General features: G+C 53.6%; 1 protein-coding gene across 1 annotated transcript in view; it reads right to left on the bottom strand.

Annotated features, from left to right (window-relative positions):
- The window catches only part of NKD1 (NKD inhibitor of WNT signaling pathway 1), an 84,548-nt gene extending 66,416 nt beyond the window's left edge, over positions 1 to 18,132 (bottom strand). The window contains exons 1-3 of the mRNA XM_058527784.1: positions 18,032 to 18,132; positions 17,866 to 17,898; positions 17,038 to 17,171 (exon numbers count right to left, since the gene is read on the bottom strand). Coding sequence (XP_058383767.1) covers positions 17,038 to 17,171; positions 17,866 to 17,898; positions 18,032 to 18,056 — 192 coding nt within the window. The 5' untranslated portion in view covers positions 18,057 to 18,132. The remainder of the gene's footprint in view (positions 1 to 17,037; positions 17,172 to 17,865; positions 17,899 to 18,031) is intronic.
- Between the last annotated feature and the right edge of the window lie 1,393 nt (positions 18,133 to 19,525).

Here is a 19,525-nt window from a genome sequence, read left to right as displayed (position 1 = left end):
CCTGGACCTGGTGTCCAGCCAGGCGGGCAGCGGAGACACCGGCTGGGGCTCAGGCGCCGGAAAGTACTCACCAAGATTGGGGAACTCCTTCAAGTAGCCTCACCTGTGGCCTGTCCTTGGCCAGGCAGGAGGCACAGTTTATAAAATAAGTGAGGAGTGTCCTAAGATCAGAGCGTAAAGGCATCATGACTAACCCAAACTAACCCCACGATGCCTGGATAAGTCACTGAAACCTCCCGGGGCTCAGTGTTCCCATCTGGAAATGGAGAAGCATCCCTGGGGGACTCCGGAGCGAACAAAGATGTTCCCTCTAAACCTGTTCATTCATCCAAGAGCTACCAAGCCCCTTCCAGGCGCTGCCTTGGCCCCGGAGAGACAGAGTGGGTTTACTGGGAATCTTCCAGAACGTACCAGCAGCTCCAGAGGCCTTACCGGGCTACTCGGTATGTTCACTGAGCGCTTACTGCATGCCAAGCCTTACTCCTTTCCTATTTTACAGGTGAAGAAACTGAGGCCCAATGTCAACACAGTTCAGTATAAACTCAGATTTGAAGTCCAGGTCAGAGCTCTGTGCCCCTGGAATTGAGAAAAGACCCAGAAAGGATAAAAAGTTAAATAATGAGGTAAAAAAATACTCATACAAACTAAGGCAGGCGTTCTTAACCTGGGAGCTACAGGAGCCCTGAAATTGGAGGTGAAGGTGTAAGGGCATTTCTCTGAGAAGACAGACACCATCAGGTTAGCAGATTCCCAAAACGGTCTTGCTACCTACCTGAGGATTAGGAACCATTGACCTACGATCATCGGGAGGAGCTAGAAGCTTGAAAGGAAGGCCGTGACCCACATGGGCTGCATGGAGGAGGTGGCAAACCACACGGGGTCTTCCAGATTCCAGTGGCAAGAAGTGGTTCTCCCCAGATGGTCAGCTAACTGTCGGGCTGCCCTCTGCCCACCCACACTCGCCAGCTGCCAGTGGAGCTGCAGTCTGTGAGTCTCACTCCAGGGGCCAGGCCGTGCACAGATGTTGGTTCCATCTACCCAGTGTGCATTCTGCAGCCTTCTCCTCACAGGCGGTTTTTCTTTAGGGAACTACCCACCCTCTCCCTCCCAGACGTTGAGGTTTGGGGTGGGAGACTGATCCTAGCCCCCAATCGAGGGTGGCCACGTGACCCAGGACCACCAGAGGCACAGGGACTGGTTCTGGGCTGGGCATGTGACCCCAGTCAAAACAATGGGAGCCTAGCCTGGACTCTGGCTGGAACCCTCTCTTCCAGCTGAAGATGGAAGCCCAGGCTGCCAGGGGCCACACTGGGGAGAGTCCGCCCGAGAATGAAGCCAACCCACAAGGAGCCAGAGTGGAAGGCACAGACCATGGACCTGGGACAGAGGTGGAGCTGTAGGACCCAGCTGTACCTGAATTCAACTCACCTTCCGAACTTTCCAGGCACACAGGCCAAAAACGTGCGTTTGTACAAAACGGTTGAGATGGGCTTAAGACCCAAAGCATCCTGACTAATCCTCACAGAAAAAGGTCACACTTACTTAACCACAAACCCCCCCTGAAGCTGCTTCCCTCCCAGATTTTGAAGGCACTAGCCTGGGGAAGAAACTCTGGCTTTGCCAGAAAAGTGGTAGAGTCACACCTGGAGATCACATCCGGGCAGGTGGCGTGTGCCTCTGGGGCAGGGGGATGTGCACAGAAGCACAGCTACAGAAATGCACACCGTTGAGCTAAAGAAGACTAAAGACACAAGCTCAGAAATAACCTAGATGCCCAACGATAGGGGATCAGTGCAATAAATTATGGTCCATCCTTACAGTGGAAGTCCTGAGAGCATGAAGAGCAGTAAGATTACATGTACAGATATGGAATGATTTCCAAGATACACTGGTAAGTTAAAAAAGCAAGGTGCAGGGGCCAGCCCCATGGCATAGTGGTTAAGTTCGGCATGCTCCACTTCGGTGGCCCAGGGTTTGTGGGTTCAGATCCCAGGAGTGGACCTACACCAGTCATCAGCCATGCTGTGACAGCAAGCCACACACAACACAGAGGAAGACTGGCATGGGTGTTAGCTCAGGGCTAATCTTCCTCAAGCAAAAAAAGAGGAAGATTGGCAACAGATGTTAGCTCAGGGCAAATCTTCCTCACCAAAAAAAAAAAAAAAAAAAAAAAAACGGTACAGAACCAGATGAGAACATGCAAATGAAGTTAAAAGAAAATTTTTACAGTCTCTATCACCTTCTTATGATTCTCCATCTTAAATGAAGTTTTCAATTGACCTACAGATACCAATGCTTCCCCGTCTTGTTGGCCAGGAGTTTGCTGTCTGTAGTGGGATAGGTGTGCATAGACACAGAACACAGTGAGAAGCACCTCAAGGAACTGGAAACAGCAGATGCCTTGGAAGAGGGGCACAGGAGGCCAGGGGTCAAGGAGGGTAGGAGGCTTCCTTTGATTACATACTCTTTACTGTTTTGAATTTTTCCTTTTTATTTTGTTTTTTACCACGTGCACGACTTCATTTACCAAAAGAAAAAAGGAGACCCTTTCTGAAGGACAGGGGAGAAGTAAGCAGAGGCTCTCCTCAAAGGCCCAGACCAGTGTGGCTCTGTGAAAAGAGGTGGGGATTTGGAGGGCAGGACCTGAATTCCTGCCCCTCTGAGGCTCTGTGCCCTCTGGCCAAGATGCGAGGCCCCTCTGAGCCTCATCCACCCAGCAAACGTTCCATGAGCAGCTGCCACGTGCCAAGCAGTGCCGAAGGCCCTGAGAATACAGTGGTGAGCCGCACAGAAGCCGCCCCATGAACTCTGCAGTCTGGTCTCAGTTTCCCCGTAGTATTAATATTGACTCTGGCCAGGTTTCTGCAAATATTAAATGCCTGACAAATTACTGAGAGGAAGGCTTTGCAAATCATAAAGCTCGGGATAAATACCAGCTCTTGCTACTGGAGAAAAGCTGGCTACTTGGTGCCACTGCCTCCAGCCCCACCCAGCTGTGCATTTGGCCTTCTAGCGCCCCAGACCAGAGCCAAGGGGACGAGTCCTCACCCAAGAACCCCAGAAGCAGCTGCCAAGCAGGACCTCCAAAGTTAAGAAGGCAGAGAAGCCCCCGATTATGGCACCAGGAGAAGGTGCTCCAATCCACCCACCCAAAAGGAACCCCACGATCCTCCCCATCACTGACCGCAGCCGTGGCCAGCTGGCTGCCTCCTCCAAGCTTTAGCGAAGCCAGGCCTCCAAGGAGCAGGCTCTGGAAATGCCCCAAGGAGGGTTTCACCAGCGCTCTCCCGGGGCCAGAGCTCTCTTTCCATCACTGCCTACTGCAAATAACTCCTTTGACGCCCCCTCAGGTTGGGGTTAGCCAGATGCACTGCACTGCAGGATCTTCTCCACTGGTCCAGAGCTGGGCTGTCCAATGCAGCGGGCTCCAGCCTCGTGTGGCTATTTAAATTAACTCAAATAGAATATATTTAACATTCAGTCCCTCAGTTGCAATAGCCACGTTCCAAGTGCTCAACAACCACAGGCAGCTAATGGTTCCCATGTTGGCCTTGCAGACAAAGCATTTCCAGCATCACAGCAAGTTCCATTGGACAGCGCTAATCCAGAGCGCTGGATTTTAACATCTCCATCCTTCCAGTTATAAAAGGAGGGGCCTGGCAGCCCTTGACAGAAAGGCCAAGTATCAGTAACTGTCCACAAAGTTCTAAATCCACTCGTAGGCTTAAGGAGCCACCGCTATGGGGGAGTACACAGAAGGAGACAGAACCATCGACTGAGAGCTTGTCATAAGTCAGGAACTGTGCCAGCTTCTCCAGAGGGCCACTACTTGATCCCCGCAATTCTACACGTGGGGAGTGCCATCTCCACGCAGCCCGCCCCGCTCCTGTGCCCTCCTTTATCACCTTTCCTACAGGGTCCAGGCAGCACAGTCAGCACTCGACACAGGGAGGCTGATTCAGGGGCTTCCCAGGGCCCTGCATCTTCAACAGGACTCAGGAGGCTCAGGTGCAGGTGGTCCTCAGGCCAGACCCGAGTCCTTCCCAACCCCACACCCCCTCCAGCTACTGGCCTCTCTCTCCACCCCTTCCAATCAAGATTCTCCATAGAGTTGCCTACACGTGCTATTTCCTCACCTCTCATTCTCTTTTAAAATGTATTGGCTTTTTGAAAAACACAAAACTTCTACATGCTCACTGAAAAATTAAAGTCAATCAATGCAAAAATGTATAATGTGAAAAGCAGATTTCCTTCTCTCCTCCCCACCTCCCACCACCCCAGTCCTCAGGGAAGCAGCCTTTGACAGTGTATCCTTCCAGAACTTTCTCAATGCACCTGCAATATATATAGACAAAGGCCTGAATAGACCTTTGTATATTGCAAAAAACAGGACCACGTTATACTTATGTCTGACTCTTGCTTTGCTCATTCAACAGCATTTCAGGGCCTCCCTTGCATCAGCATGAGGCGATGACTGGTTTTCCCAGTTGCAGAGAGATCCACGAAATGGCTACACCACCATTTATTAGCCATCCCCTAGCGATGGATATTTGAGTTGTTACAAATGCTTCACTCTTCCAAATAATGCAGCCATGTATGTTCTTGCAAGCATGTGCTTCTGCTCGCACACAAGTGTTCCTCGGTCCCTTCAGGACCCACCCCAGTCTCTCCTCTGCTGTCACTCCAGGACAGGCACCAGGATGGCTCCTGCCAAACCCAACTGTGACCACCAGGACCCCAGAGCCAATGGACACCTTTCAGTCCTTTTTCTACTCAGTTGCTCAGCAGTTTCTCGCCAGGAAACCACATCCTGTCTGGGAGACTACTTTGACGGCCCCCAATGACTCCTACCTCCCAGTATTTACAACCCCGTGCAGTCCCTTCTCCCAAACCTGGGCTGGACCTGCAACTTGCTTTAACCAAGAGAATGTGGTGTTGCCAGTTCCAGGCCTGAACCTCAGGGAGGCCTGGCGGTTTCCACTTCTGCAGCGTTGGGGAAGCCAGCCACCGTGTAAGAAGTCTCATTACCTCGAGGCCGCCATACTACAGGGAAGCCCCAGCTAACCACGTGGTGAGGCCACCTGGAAGAGAACTGAGGCCTCAGATATATGACCCGAGTGCAGCTGTTGCAGTCGGCCCTAGCTGTGTGAGCCAGCCCAGCCACGCCACATGGAGCCACAGACTAGGTGCCCCCGCCAAGCCCTGCCCAAACTGCATAATCTCAAGCAAATCACAAAATGGTTAAGTCAGTAAGTTTTGGAGTAATTTGTTACACAGCAAAAGATGACCCAAACACCCTCCTTTTCTTCAATACATTCTGAGAGGAGGAAGCAAGAGCCAGGAGGAGTCACAATAGACACCTACCAGCTAAGCCAGGGCCACCCCCAAGCCCAGGATTCCCAGCACAGCGCTCCGTCCAGCCCCCAAAGACTCTGCCCTGTCTTCCTCCCGGAATGCAGCTGCTGCTGTTCATGCTCAGAGGTTGGTTTCTCGGGTGAGAGGACACGGGGTCCCCAAAGGACACCTCATCCTCCTCACGCCCTGAGCGTAGGGAGTGGGTGAGCGAGAAAGCACCCAGCAGTCCTGGGGGAACGTGTGCTGACCAAAAGGTCGACAGACCAGAGGGCCCTGAAGCCGAGAAAGAAAACTCTGGCACAGAGAGGTTAGGGAACTTGCCCAAGGTCACACAGCTAGTGAGAAGCAGAGCTAGGACTTGAAAGCTGCCATTCAGGCTCAGAGCCTGCACCAGTGACCAGTGTTTTCCAACACTCTGACCATGACCCAGAGTAAGAATGACGTTTTATAATGGGCCCCTGAAGAGATGGGTTTGGGTACAGATGTATGTGTAGATATACACAGTTCTAGATCTATCTATCTATCTATCTATAGACATGGATATCCACGTCTATAAACTAAACAGAAAGTAACACAAAGCAATATTTACTCTTACTAAATGTGATGTTCTCTCACATTTTTATTCTTTTCTATTTCATTTTTTTAAATGCTGGTCACTACATTGATTTCATGAGCCATGAGTGGGATTGCAACACATAGTTTAAGAAAGAAAAAAACCTCATCTATACTGATTTAAGACAGTTTTAAAATCAGACCGACCTGAATTTGAATCTTGCTGGAGTCAGATTCCACTTCCAAGCCAAGTGACTTTGGGCAAGGAGGTAGACTTCTTTAGCGCCTCAGTTTCCCCATCAGTAAAATGGGGAGAATACTAGCACGTGCTCTAATGTGCTGTGAGAACCGAGTGGTGTGGACAGCCCTGGGCCCGGGCCCGGCACAGAGCAGACAATGCTGCACCCGTGGGTCAGCACAGGCTCGGCACACAGCCGGCACTCCGCAGCCACACTGAGGCTATAGCCACAGCACGCCAGAAAGGAGGCACGGACCCGGGAGTGCCCGAGGCAGTGGGCTCCTTTGGATTTCGGGGGCTGGGGACGGAGAAGAGAAGCAAAAAGTGTCCACAGAAAAAGCAACTTTGTTCCTGGTTTGTAGTAGATTTTTTACATCATCTTTCTGCTTTGCAAGTCTATCTACATCACCAGGAGAAGAAGGGTAAAACAATGGGGTCTAGGTCAAAACTGCCCCATAACAGGTCCCTCTGGAAGCCAGGCATGGCAGCCCCACAGCACCGCAAACCCACGGAGCCGCCGCAAGCCCAAGCCTCTGTGCCAGGGGCCCACCAGCCCACACGGCCTTCCGGAGCTAGACAACACCCTGGGCCTGAGGCCCCTGGGGCGGCTGTGGCCTTCCCCAGCCCTCACCTGCGGCCTGTGGTGGACAGGCCCACCCTGCTAACAGGGGCCCTCTATGCTCTGTCCCGCCCTCCCCGGGCCCCAGCTCCACACTCGAGGCCAGGGGCACACGGCACCCGGCAGGCCAGCACATCACCTCTAGGTTGATGTGACTCCTTGTGACCGAGAGGTCCTCCCCCTACCTCCCACCCGGCCAGAAAAGAGAGAAGCTAGAGCCAACAGGCATCAATAAGAAAATAAAATCACGGAAGAGTTGCAACCCAAGAGCAGGGATGACATCAGCTTTATTCACCCTGATCTGCCAGAGTGAACTCATCTCACCCTTAGAACAACTCAATGAGGCAGGAACGATGACTCCACCCATTCCACAGACGGGAAAACTGAGGATCAGAGGTAAGCCATCACGCGGCTCGAGGCCACCCAGCTGGGGAGAGGAGAGGTACCCTGGGACTTGGACCCAGGAGATCTGATTCTGAAAGCTCTGACCACAACTCTGGCGCCTACTTCATGCACTTGCTGAGCCTCAGTATAAAGAGGCCCAAACCACATCTTCACTGTACCCACCCCACCTGCCGCTCCCACCCTGTTCTCCTGCCAAACTGAAACACACTGTCCACGACTCCCCAGCACCCAGCCTCCGTACCCTCCACTGTGGATGCAGCCTGACTCCAGCTCTGTCCACTGGGCTCGTGACTTGAACTTGCTGAGCCTGTCTCCTCATCTGGACGTGGGGGATTAATACAACACATGGAGAGAACGCATGTGAAGCATTAGGCACAAAGTTTAGAACCTTTAGTACACACTTGTACGTAGTACTATCACTAACATACTCAGACCCCACCAAAATCTCATAGTTCTAAATCAGCAATCCACAAGCCAAGGTACAGGCCAAATCTAGCTATCTAGGTCCACCACCAAACAGGGTATTTCCTAAAAATTTTATTTGATTGACAAAAATCTTTTAAATTAGAAAGATTTCACATAAAAACCCAGATGGCTGGATTCTCTTAATGATCAGATGTGGCAAGACCAGGGCCACGTTCCTAATGGCAACAGTTGGCTGGGGCTGAGCGCCACTGCCCTCTTGAGACATGACGTGTGCTCCCCAGGGCGCCCCAGTCCCCACCCCTCCCAGGTGTCTCCCACCCAGCCTGCTGCATTCATTAATGTGACTTCTCTGGCCCCTGTAGGTCCTTTAGATTCTGACCCCTGGTCTCAGTCTTACCATCCTCCAAAGCCCTACTCACACACTGCCTCCTTCAAAAAGTCTTCCCCAAATCTCCATAGCCCTGTGTCTCTCTTACAGTTTCCTAACTTTAATAGCTAACTTGTATGGAGCACTTACCACATGCCAGGCAGTTATAACCAGTATGCAATCTCAGTCCTCACAACCACCCTAGGAAGCAGGCACTACTATCACCCCTGCTTTACAGATGAGGAAACTGAGGCACAGAGTTGGTCATTCTATTGCCATCCCCACCCCATCCATGCCTCACCCTCCTCTGTGCTGCTCTGGCCCTGTGGACCAGTTCACTGCGGCTTCCTGGGCTCTGGCTTGTGGATTCAGCCAACAGGAGGCCCTGGTGGGAAACTGGAGGGTGCAAGGAGAGAGAGGTTGGGGTACTTCTTCCCCATCCCCTCACTATTTCTGCACCATGTCTCTGACTACGGTTAATGCTCCATATTTATAGCTTCTGCTTGGCCTCCCCTGCTCCTCAGCTGCAGCTCCTACAGGGATCCTATCCAAAATATCCAACGCCACCTCCTCCCCCAGCCCTTTCTGCCCTAGGGGTGGTAACAGCTTCCCGTTGGTGCCAGGGACCCACCAGTCCCCGGGTGCTTTCCATGCCAGTGGAAGTCTTTTCATTTAAACTCTCTGGAGCACATCTATCACGCTGACTGACACAGAGGTTTGGCACTATGCCCAAGGTCCCGTGGTTAGAAAATGGTGCAGCCAGGATTTGAACCCAAGACATCAGGTCCCAGAGTCCTCACTCTTTAACCACCACCTTGTACTGCCTTATGCCCCCTTCTACTTCTCCTGGACCTTTGCCTGCCTGTGGCCTCCTCAAGGGTCCCCTGGACGACCCCCAGAGAACCAAGCGCTGTGCCTGGACCAATGCAGACATTCCAGAATCTCTCACTGAGCCCACAGAATACAGTCACCACTTGATTCCTCTTTATCCTCCGAAGTATTTTTACAACCGAGACCCCGTCCCCACATTCCTTCTTCCCCCGCACGAGAGCTCCCCCAGAGATCACAGGGCTCACCTCTGTCTATCCCACTGGCCCCTAGCACAGGGCCTGCCACTTGTCTCACCTCTGGACGAAGATAAAGTTCCATAACATGACTGGAAAGGCCAACTTCAACTGGCCTGAAGGCCAAGTTCAGGCTGACTGAACTTCAATCAGCATCTCAAAGGAACTGCCCTCTTCACTGCAGGGCTTTCTCACATGCTGCTGGTCCATCTCACAAACACTCGCACTGAAATTACACATCCCCTCCTCTTGCCTTGCTCACCACCGCCCCTCCCCCCATTCACTTTGGGCTTAAATCACAGCCGAGACCACCACTGATCCCAGACCAGTTGGCACTCCCTGCTCTAGACTCTCAGAGCCCCAGAGTGTCCTCTAACATTCCCTCAACATTGTCTTCATTGCTCAGTATCCATCTTCCCAAACCATGAGCCAACCTATCTGATGAATATAGAAGCAAAATTCCAAAGTAAAATATTAGAAAATTAAATATTGCCACATCTTAAAAGAGCAATCTATGACGACGAGGAAGGATTTAGTTTAGGAGTGCAGAGAAAGTTGAACACTAGGAAACCTAGTGATGTAAATCATGCATCCAAGTCATACATTGTATTAGCAAAGAATGACCAGTTCCTTCAACACTCCAACAGCATTTGATAAAATTCAGTAATTATTCCTAGTTTGAAAAATCTCAGCAAGCCACTAGAAGAAAGCTTTCTTAACTAGATAGACAATGAACATCATACTTAATGGTTATTAAACAGAGTATAGGCGATCTTAACCAATGCAATAAGAAAAGAAAAACAGACGAGATGCAACGATAAGAGTTTAGTTCCACTAAACTCTAAGTTCTGTGAGGCAGGAACTATGTCCTAGTCCTGATAGTTTCCATAATATCCTAAGCACCCTCAAATATTTGTGGAATTAATAGCCACCCAGATTAGGTCTGATCCCCATTAAAAGTTCTCAAAGTACCCAGTACTTCTCCTTTGAGACACATATCACAATTTATTGTGCAAATTGTTTTTAAAAATACGTATCTTTTCCTACTAGATTGTAAGCTCCATGAAAACAAGGACCATGCTCTATTGACAGAGAAAATGTATATCTGGCCTAAAGTAGGTACTCAATATCTATGGCACAGAGGCATGAACGATTTGAATAGAATGCACTCAATAGATAGTTGCTGAATTATAATAAACTAGTTTATCCTACTTTTCAGCTGGAAATCCAAGGCCCAGAGAAAGGAGGCACCTTTTGGCTGATGCCACACCACTGTGAAGCCCACCCTGTACCCTGGGGTCCTCTGAAAGGCGTCAGCCACACACAAGGCCACGCACACAGGCCAGAGTCCACATGGCTCCACAAGTAAGGAAAGTGAAGCCCAGACCAATTCCTTGGAGCCCTCTAAACAAACTCACACCCAGGGCGCACCCCGGTGGGCAGAGGCGGCTGGCGAGAGCTCGTGTGTGCTAAGGATGACTTCAGGAGAGGGACTGAAGGCTTTCCTCGCAAAACCCCGTGATGGGGGCCCACATGGATAAACAGGCCCTCCGCTTTCCCGGGAAGTTATCAAAGAATTACTTATGTCTCTGGAAACGCTTGTTTGGAAAAGGTTCTCCACCCCACCTGGGCTTGGCAGGAGCGACAGCATCACCAGGCCTGCCGTGGGGAGTGATCAGGCTTTTCCTCCAGCCCCTGAAGGAACGGGCCATTCTCCATGCGGAGAGTCTGAAGCCGGCCATAAAGAAGCAGGCAGCTTCCCAGGATAAACGGAGCCTGGTGACATCAAAGCCCGCCTTCCAGATTAAACAACTGAGGCCTTCAGCTCTCTCTGGCGTTTCTTCCAGGATATTCTGGGCTCCGGCCTCAGGTCTCCCTCAGATGGAATGGCAGATATTTTGTTTGTGAGAGTCTGAATTTTTTCCTTCCTCAGGGAGAGGGGGAGAGTGAGGAGCAGGGGAAGGGAGGGGGAGAGGGAGAGCGAGAGGAAGAGAAAGAATGTCTGTGAGAGACACGAGCCACAAAAAGAACACATGTGAGTGAGAGAGAGAGAGAGGGAAGGCGGGGAGGCAGCCGGAAGCGCCTGCTCTGGAATCCAACAAGCAACCTACAAATTCCTGAAGTTTCTAAACCAAAGCACATTGTGAACCTACAGCCAGTGAGTGAGGCCCCAGGAACGCCCGAGCTAGGAGGATTGTGGGGTGCCTGACACACCAGTGCCAGCAGATCTCCTCATGGACCGCTGCACCAGCCCCTTCACCAGAGGGTCACTTGGCACTCCCCTTTCTCAGACACACCTGGTAAACCAAGGCAAGGGGCCCTCTTCCTGCAGTTCGGGGCAGGATGGGCTCTCTCTGGGACTGGCTTGTCCCTACCTCATGTCCCCTGGCACTTGGGTGCCTCCCTCTGCCCTTGAGCAGCCAATCCCACCCCTCAGGCCTCCCACATCCCGCCACAGCTGGGCTTCTGGCCCTACAGCTGACCCCCCCAAACAGCTGGAGCACTGTCCCCAAATCCCTGAATAGGACACTCCACGTTAACCAGCTCTGAGGAGCAGGCTGGTGGCTGGGGCAGCGTGCTGACTGCCCACGCGGCTCCACCCCACACACCTGTCCAGAGGGACAGGTAGCTCGAATGTGCCAAGAGCCACTAACATGCAGTGCTTTTCAGAGACTGAGCACCAGGATAGACTTGCAGTCCCCAGAGGCTGCAAAGCCACTTGGAGCCCACAGGCCCTTCCTGACTGCCCAACCCAACCACCACCCGTTTTCCACAGACAACAGTGAGCCTGGGGCCTCAGGCAGCTCTTCCTTGCACAAGAGCCCTTCCCCCATCCACCTTTTCCGCACGTCTCTCAGGTCTGGGTGGAAATGCTGCCTTCACACGGCTTCTCACAGGCGTTCCTGTCTGTTCACGAGTCTATTTACGTGTTCTGCTGTGTCTGCTTGATTAGACTGGAAGCCACAGGAAGACGGGGACCACATCTCTTTTATCTGCCACTGTGTCTTCAACGGCTGGCACAGCCAGGAAGTTCACGGTTAATAACAACTCATTACTGATAATCATTCATCAAGAGCTGAGTGCCTGGACGCAAAGACCTAATTCCACCCTTCCCTTTATTCCTGCTTCTAAGTTCCATCCGGCTGAGGAGGACGCTCTGAGGGAGGAGGAGGCGGGCATGGGGATCTAGTCTATCTTCTATGCCTTCATTCTTTCATTCACTCAGCAAATAGACGGTGAGCGCCCTCTGTGTGCCCCGGGGCTCCTACAAGGAACACGTATCACTCGGAAAGTGCTTCTTCTGCTGCTGACAGTTCAGCCTTACAGTTGGAAGTGCTCAAGGGGACAGTGTGGCGCCTGAGCCTCCTGGCACAAGGAAGATTGCTCTCTGTCCATCCATCACCCACCTCCTCTTGTCATCCCTGACATCCCCACTGGGGGAGCGGATGACACCCCCCCCCCAAAGTCCTCAGACCTCGTGGGACATGCCGTGGTTGTGAAAGAAGCTTGAGTTTCTCCGGGTTGATTACAGTTAGTGCAACACGCGAACGGAGAGGGGCTGCTCCTGAATGCTGGGAAACGGAACACACACACAGCCTGACTCAGGGGGATCAGCGTCCCTCTCCAAGAAAAAGGGTATCCGAGGGAGGATGAGACCCTCTTCAGAGCCTCTACCAGAGACCACATCAGAGAGGCATGAAAGCTCTCAGAACACGACCCCCTTGCCCACTACCCACCATCCCGAGGGACCCAGGCCTATTGGAAACCAGACGCCACACCTGGCACATCGCCCAGCTCAAGCTTTCCCCGTCTCTCCCTCCACTCCCCAAGGGTGAAGAAAGCTCCCAGGAGGGGCTGAGCCACTGGCCCTGGGGGCCACGGCAAAGCAGACCCTCCATGGAGAGCTCGAAGATGCCAGCGAGTGGAGGCCCAAAGGCCTCCACCAGCCTCAAAGCAAATCATCTTTTAATTCCGAAACACCAAATATTTAATTTATGCCTTACCTCAAATGTCAAGTCCACCTCCCGGCACATAGCTTCGAAACCACGTAAGGAGGCCTAACATTTTCCATATGCTGAAGACATGAGGCCTTTTAATTGTGCCAACTGCTATCATTCAAGGGTAATTCCCCTGGAATCCGGCACTCGGGCAGCAGCTGGGCCAGCCTCCAACCACATCACCCAGCGTAATACGCCCCCATGGGCTCCAACCGGGCCTGTACCCTCCTAACCTTCCCCAAATATCAAAACACTGGGTGCCCCCAACCAAATTCCCAAACCGCCTGGTAGCCCCCTTTGATCCAGCCTCTTTCTTCAGGCAGCCCCGCCATAAAAGAACAAAAGGGCCACACAGGGGTGGGGAGGACTGTCTTAAACCTGGGGGTACACATACATATAAGCACATACGTACACACCACACGCACGTGCACAGAGCTGCTTTTCCACGTTTTCCTATCAATCTCTGTGTTCATTAGGCTAATCCATCCATCTCTCATGCTTTTTTTATTCCACCCATTATATTTTCCAGACCCAACATTTCCATTTGGTTTTCTTTTGTAACTGCCTGTTGTTGCTTCGTGTTTCCAATATCCTCCTTTATCTCTTTGAGATTATTATGCTTATTTTAATTTCTAATTCTATCCTTGTCTGGCACATAAATTGCTCACTTTTTTGGTCTTCTTTCGTGGCACTTGTACACCTCGCATTTCTTATTATTTTTCTCCTCTGAGCTCCTATCTCCTTGGAGTTCATCCTGTACCCACGGGAAGGGCAGAACCCCAGCCTGTGTTCCTCCAAGTGAGTCTATAATGTATGGGGGGCGGCTCTGGTTTCAAAGGAAACCCCTCAGGACCTTTCTTCCCAAGCTCTGCTCTTTTTGAAGAGCCATAACCCTGCCAGAGCTGAGAGGTATCGCACCCATTTTGCAGATGAGCTAATTAAGGTATACAAAGGTAAACTGGCTTATTCCAGGTGACAAGCTGTGGTGGCAGAGCCTGACCTCATTTATTTTTGTATTCAGGAGGGCAGGTTAGGCTAGTGCCAGTGAGGTTCCCCCCCTCACACCTCAGGATCTTGCTACTAAGCTACTCAGACCCCGTCTGGGAAGAAGAGGGCAAGCAGGGGCCGCTCCTGCTTCTGCCTGCCCCACGACCTGCCTCACCCTGAAGTACTCAGCAGCTGGTCGGCATGTCACCTCGCTGGGAATTAGTGAGTGCAGAACCCTCCAGATAGATGCTCTGGCACAGAGCATCACATGCATTGCTTCTGTGGTCCTAGAAAGTGCTCCGGAAAGGGAGAACATCAGAGTCCACACCAGCTTTATGGAGTTATGAGGAGGATTAAGATAATGTAAGCAGAGGGCCTGACACATACAGGCACTTAATAAACAGTAGTGATCAGGGCAATAATAATAATAATGCTAGCTGGATGCACCACTCATGCGTCCCCAGCCACTCTGGTGAAGGCGAGGAGACAGAGGCCATCCCCAAGATGGGCCTGGGGCTGGTGGGGGGACCTCTGTCAGCCCTCGGAACCCAGCAGACCTTGGAGCCCATGCCCTCCGACACCCTGATGATGTAACAGAAGGACCTGCAGCTACCCCTTCCGTGCCACTGGAATCACGGACATGCACCTAGACTGCGGGCTGCCCATTGCTGTGCTGTTCAGCATCTTGGTGTTTCCCAAACTTTGGGCATTCCATTCCCACATGCACAATTTTGACCACTTGTACTTAATATTTTTCTCAGAATTGACTTTAGACTATTTCTTTCAACTTAGCTTCATCCTAAACAATAATACTCCTGAAATCATGGGTTTGATGCCCTATTTTTTTTCCAGTACAAGAAATACATAACTATCAAAATAAAAAATATTCCTCCAGGTACCACCCGAAATCGCCCCACAGACCCCTGACTGTGCGGCCCCACCCCTAGGGCTCACGATGACTTCTCCCAGGGTGGACTGGCTGTCCCCACCTCTACAGACGCAGATGGGCCAGGGCTGGTGGGAACCCAGGCACCCAGGTCCCAGTCACCAAGCACAACTCTCAAGGAAGCAGAGGTTCCCTCCTCTTAACATTCGTGATGGCAGGGCCCACCCTCCACCACCCAACATATGTCACGCTGATGGCTCTGCGTCTCACATCTTCAAAAGTGCTTTGAACACACATGAACGGCCCCTCAGCACTTCTCTGAGAGAGGGGGCGCAGGAGAGAGGGGCATCCCGTGCTGTCCTCAGCTGGGGGAAGAAACCAGGCAACAAAATTCCGTGACTTCACCAAAGCTACAGACTGAAGCTGGGCCCCCTCCCCAGCCTCCCTCATTTCCCCCAATGGCAACTTTTACTGGCTCACATTCCTCTTGCTGGGAACACTACTATTTAATTAAAAACGACAGACTTTTGTTTCCTTCTCCTTCCTTCCTCCTCCCTCCCATCCTCCAGTACTGGATACCAAGGAGACCCACCAAAAACATGCGGGTAACATTTGTTATGGCTTTGAAGATAAAAGTCAATTGAAGTGAGCCCGCACTGTATTTCAAGTTTCCCCTAAAGCATGGAGCAAGCTGCCTGGCAGTTTAGGAAAGAAAAAAAAAGGGACTGCAAATAAATGTCATTCTGCAGGAATATTTTGTAAAAATAAACAGGCTAAAAAAACTCAAAACTTGATTAATGGAAATCCACTCAGTCGGCCTCTGTCTTGAGCCACAAATGCATTTGTTCATACGGCTAAATCGGATCATTTTCAGTGGGCTTTAAATAAATAAGTAGATCAAAAACTAGAAATGCTGGGGGAAGAAAGGGAGGTTTGTGGTTCTGTTTATAAAGGGCCCCCACGGCAGTGCCCCCCGCCCATCAAGTTTTGACCTTTACTAGGGGAGAGCAGCTCCAATTCCAACCCAGCCAACGGATGAAGAGAAACGGAGAGAGAAAGCGCCCGCGAAGCGGCGGTGGTGGAGGAGATGGGAGCGTCTCCAGACACAGAGGGTATCTCATACATGCACAGAGTCCCCCTCACCCGCAGGCTCACCTCCCAGCGCCGGCCCCTGCAACCGAGCTGTACCCAGCCCAGGTCCCACCACCCAGATACACACACATCTGAAAACTCCACTGGCCCCTCCCCAGCCCATGGGCAAGACCAAAGAACTAACCAGGCCTGAAACTCAGTCTGTTCCTCTCTAAGTTAAAGAAAAAAAATTAAATGTCACATCAAAAAGTTGATTCATCCTTTGATCCTTGGCTGGCTCGAGTTCCACGCAGACCATCTGAGAGCCCCGTGCGGAGTTCCAGAGCTCACAGGACATCTGTGAACACCAGGCCCAGGCCAGGAGCCAGAGTCGGACTCACTCACTCCCCTGTCACGTCCACCGCTCCCCCAGGAACAACTCCAACCTTGGAGACCCACTGTGTGAAGGCTCAGGGGTGAGCCCAGGCTACAGCAGAATGAGGCCCTCTCTCTCCTTGTGGGCCAAGCGCAGGGGTCTACCGGGTCTCAGTGCCCCCCAAGCTCTGCACCCAGACGGCAGCCTGCTCTGCTGGGGTTCCTGGCAAGATGGTACTGATGAATGCCACAGACACTAGGAATACATTTGGAGGCCAGCACAGGCCTGCCCTCTACCCGACACCCCTAGATGCCTTCCCTCTCTCCCCCACCCCCAGCCCCATCTCCAGAGCCACCTCTCAGTGCTGGCCACAGACACAAGGCAGAAGTCAGAGCAGGCCCCCCAATACCTCCAGCACAAACCAGCTTCCCCGCGGACTGGACCTGCACCACCTCCTCACCCAGGACCTTTCCCCCAGGCCACCCTCTGAAACCAACTGGACAGGAGACTGCCACCTGCGTCACCTGTAAGGTTCCCGGAGGCACGGGGGGTACAGAATCATGGTGGTGGGGCATGGGCAGCTGGAAAGGGGATTTCTGGACTTAGAAGCTGTGCCAAGAGGATGCTAAAAGTTGGGGTGGGTGGTATGGGGACTCATTTCCGAGGGCGAAAGGGGGGTAGTGGGGATCGTACCCGGGTTCCTCTGCCAGCGGTGCCCGCCGCCCGCAGCTGTCGGGGTCCGGAGCTGCCGCCCGGGCAGCGCTGCCTCCCGATCCACTCCTCGATGCCCTTCCGAGCCCAGGCGGCGCTCACGGCGAAGCTGTCACCTGGGGCGGGGACGACACGAAGCCCCTGAGTCTGGCCCCTGGGCCGAAAGTTACCAGAGAGAGGAGGGAAAGAGTGGGCGCGGCAGAGGCAGCGGGGGCCGGGAGGGGGTTGAGACTCGGGGCACACTCCGAGAGAGGGGCGCAGGTAGTCAGGAGAAGGGGGTTCAGCGAAGCCCCAAGAGCAGCGACCCAGAGGGGAGCGCGAAGGGGGAGCAATACCCCGGGAGGAAGAGCCGGGACTGCGGAGGAGAGGGGTGAGGGTCAGAAGACGGGTGCAGTGAGCACCGGGTAAGGGGAAGACGGGAACTGAGGGTCAGGAAAGGGGGCGCGGTGGGCGCAGGGTCCAAGATCTCGAGAGAGGCGGCTAACGGCCGGAAAGAGAGGGGGTAGGATCTTGGGGGAAGGGGCTTGGGAGTCTGAAGTATGGGCGCAGAGAGCGCGGAGGACTGGGAGCGCGAGAGGAGGAGGGGTTGAGGGTCAGAAGAGAGAGCACAGGACCGCGGGGAAGGGGTAGGTAGGACAGAGGAGGCGGCACGAAGGCTGCTCCGGGAACGGATTTGTGGGACCGGTGGCCGGAGCTGGGGCTGGGGCTAGGGGTGGCCCTGGTAATCAGATCCCGCGGGCTAGGCCATTCGGCCGCCGTCCGCGGTGGTTCCCGGTCCATCCCCCCGCTCCGCGCCCCGCGCGCCCCTACCTTCCGGGCTCTCCCTGCGCTTGCACACGGCGGCTGCAGGCATATCGCGCGCGGCGGCGGCGGCGGGAGCCGGAAAGAAAGGAGAGGCAGAGAGGCAGAGAGTTAGCAATCGCGGGGGCGCAGGCGGCTGGGGCGCGGGGGCCGGCGCGCGCGCGGGGACACTGACCCGGCTTGGAGTGAAGTTTCCCCATGCTGGGGCCGCGGGGGCGGGGGCGGCCCTAAGCCATGCGCCCGGCCCGCGGGCCCTGCGGCTCGCCGCGCCTCGCCTCGCTCTCCTCCTCCCGGAGCAGCCGCGAGCCGAGCGGAGACCGAGGCGGCGCCGGGACGCGCTCCTGCCGCCGTCGCCGCGGCCCGACTGACGCCCGGGCGCGCCGAGCCCCTAGCCCGCCGCCGCGGCCCGCGCCTCCCCGCGCGCCCATTGGCCGGGCGCGGCGCATCAAAGCCGAGGCGGGCCGCGGAGGGGGCGGGCCGGGGGCGGGGCCGGCGGCCGGGGGCGGGCGCGGCAAGGGGAGGCCCGGCCCGACACAGCGCCCTCTTCCAGGCTGCGGTCTCCGGCGGGGGGCTGGGGACCAGGGTTGGGGGGCTCCGGCCAGCAGGCGTATTGGGACAGACACCCTCTTGGGTCCTGCCCTCTCTAGAACAACCGCTCCTCTCGCTGACAGTCCTGTGCCTTGCCTCCGCTCAATTTCTCTTTGAAGCGGGCAGGGCAGGACTCAGAGGATCCAATGTACAGGTGATGAAACTGAGGTCGGGAGAGGAGACGCTGCTCGCGCGCTAGCATCTGCTGCGCGCCTGCTGGCTTGCTCCCTCCCAGTCTTCCCACGACCTGCCTTTTGCAGAAAATGTTCGCTTATTACCCGCCCCATGCCCCCCTGCGCCGCCCCTCTAGTTTTTGATTTGGGAGTCCAGGAGAAGGCCCCAACGCGCCTCGGGCCAGTGTGGTCCCAGCCCACTGCTGGCGGCCACAAGTTTCCGAAAGCCACGAGTTGCCAGCCAGTGACTCGGATTCGCTGATCCCGGGGCCCGTGGGTGCCCTCCCGGGTCGGGGCGCGCCGCCAGCTGCGCCGCCCGGAAGGGGGTAACCGCTAGGTCTTTGATCTTCCTTGGTTTCCGCTCCCCGCTGCCGTTCGCCAGACCCAAGGGCTTGTTTGTTTTGTCTGGGGAGGTCTCTGCAGAGGGGAGGGCGACATCAAGGGGTTCCACCCCACCTTTGTGGTTCTCAGAAAGAATGCGTGCTCTGCTGGGGACTCCCTTGGGTCTGTTGTTAGACTCGTCCTGGTACCGGGCAGCCTGGGCGTGGGAAGAGAAAACCCTGCGCTAGGAGTGAGGAGACCAGCTTTGCCCCGTTGACTGAATTCTCTGTATGAGTCTCAGTTTTATGATCTGTAAAATGGAGGCTCAATTCTGCCCGCTTTGCTGGCTCCTTAGAGCGGCACTGTCCATAGAAAGATAATGTGAGCCACATACTAATTCTAAACTTTCTAGTAGCCACATTAAAAAAAAAAGGAAAAAGAAACAGATGCAATTAATTTAATAATGTATTTTATTTAACCCAATATATCAAAAATATTATAATTTCAACATATAATGAGATATTTTGCGTTCTTTGTTTTGCACTAAGTGTTTGAAATCTGGTGTGTATTTATGCTTGGAGCACATC

The sequence above is a fragment of the Diceros bicornis genome, chromosome 32, assembly GCF_020826845.1.
Source record: "Diceros bicornis minor isolate mBicDic1 chromosome 32, mDicBic1.mat.cur, whole genome shotgun sequence".
Lineage (NCBI taxonomy): Eukaryota > Metazoa > Chordata > Mammalia > Perissodactyla > Rhinocerotidae > Diceros > Diceros bicornis.
The sequence above is the reverse complement of the archived record's forward strand: the minus strand, read 5'-3'. Positions and strand labels throughout refer to the sequence as shown.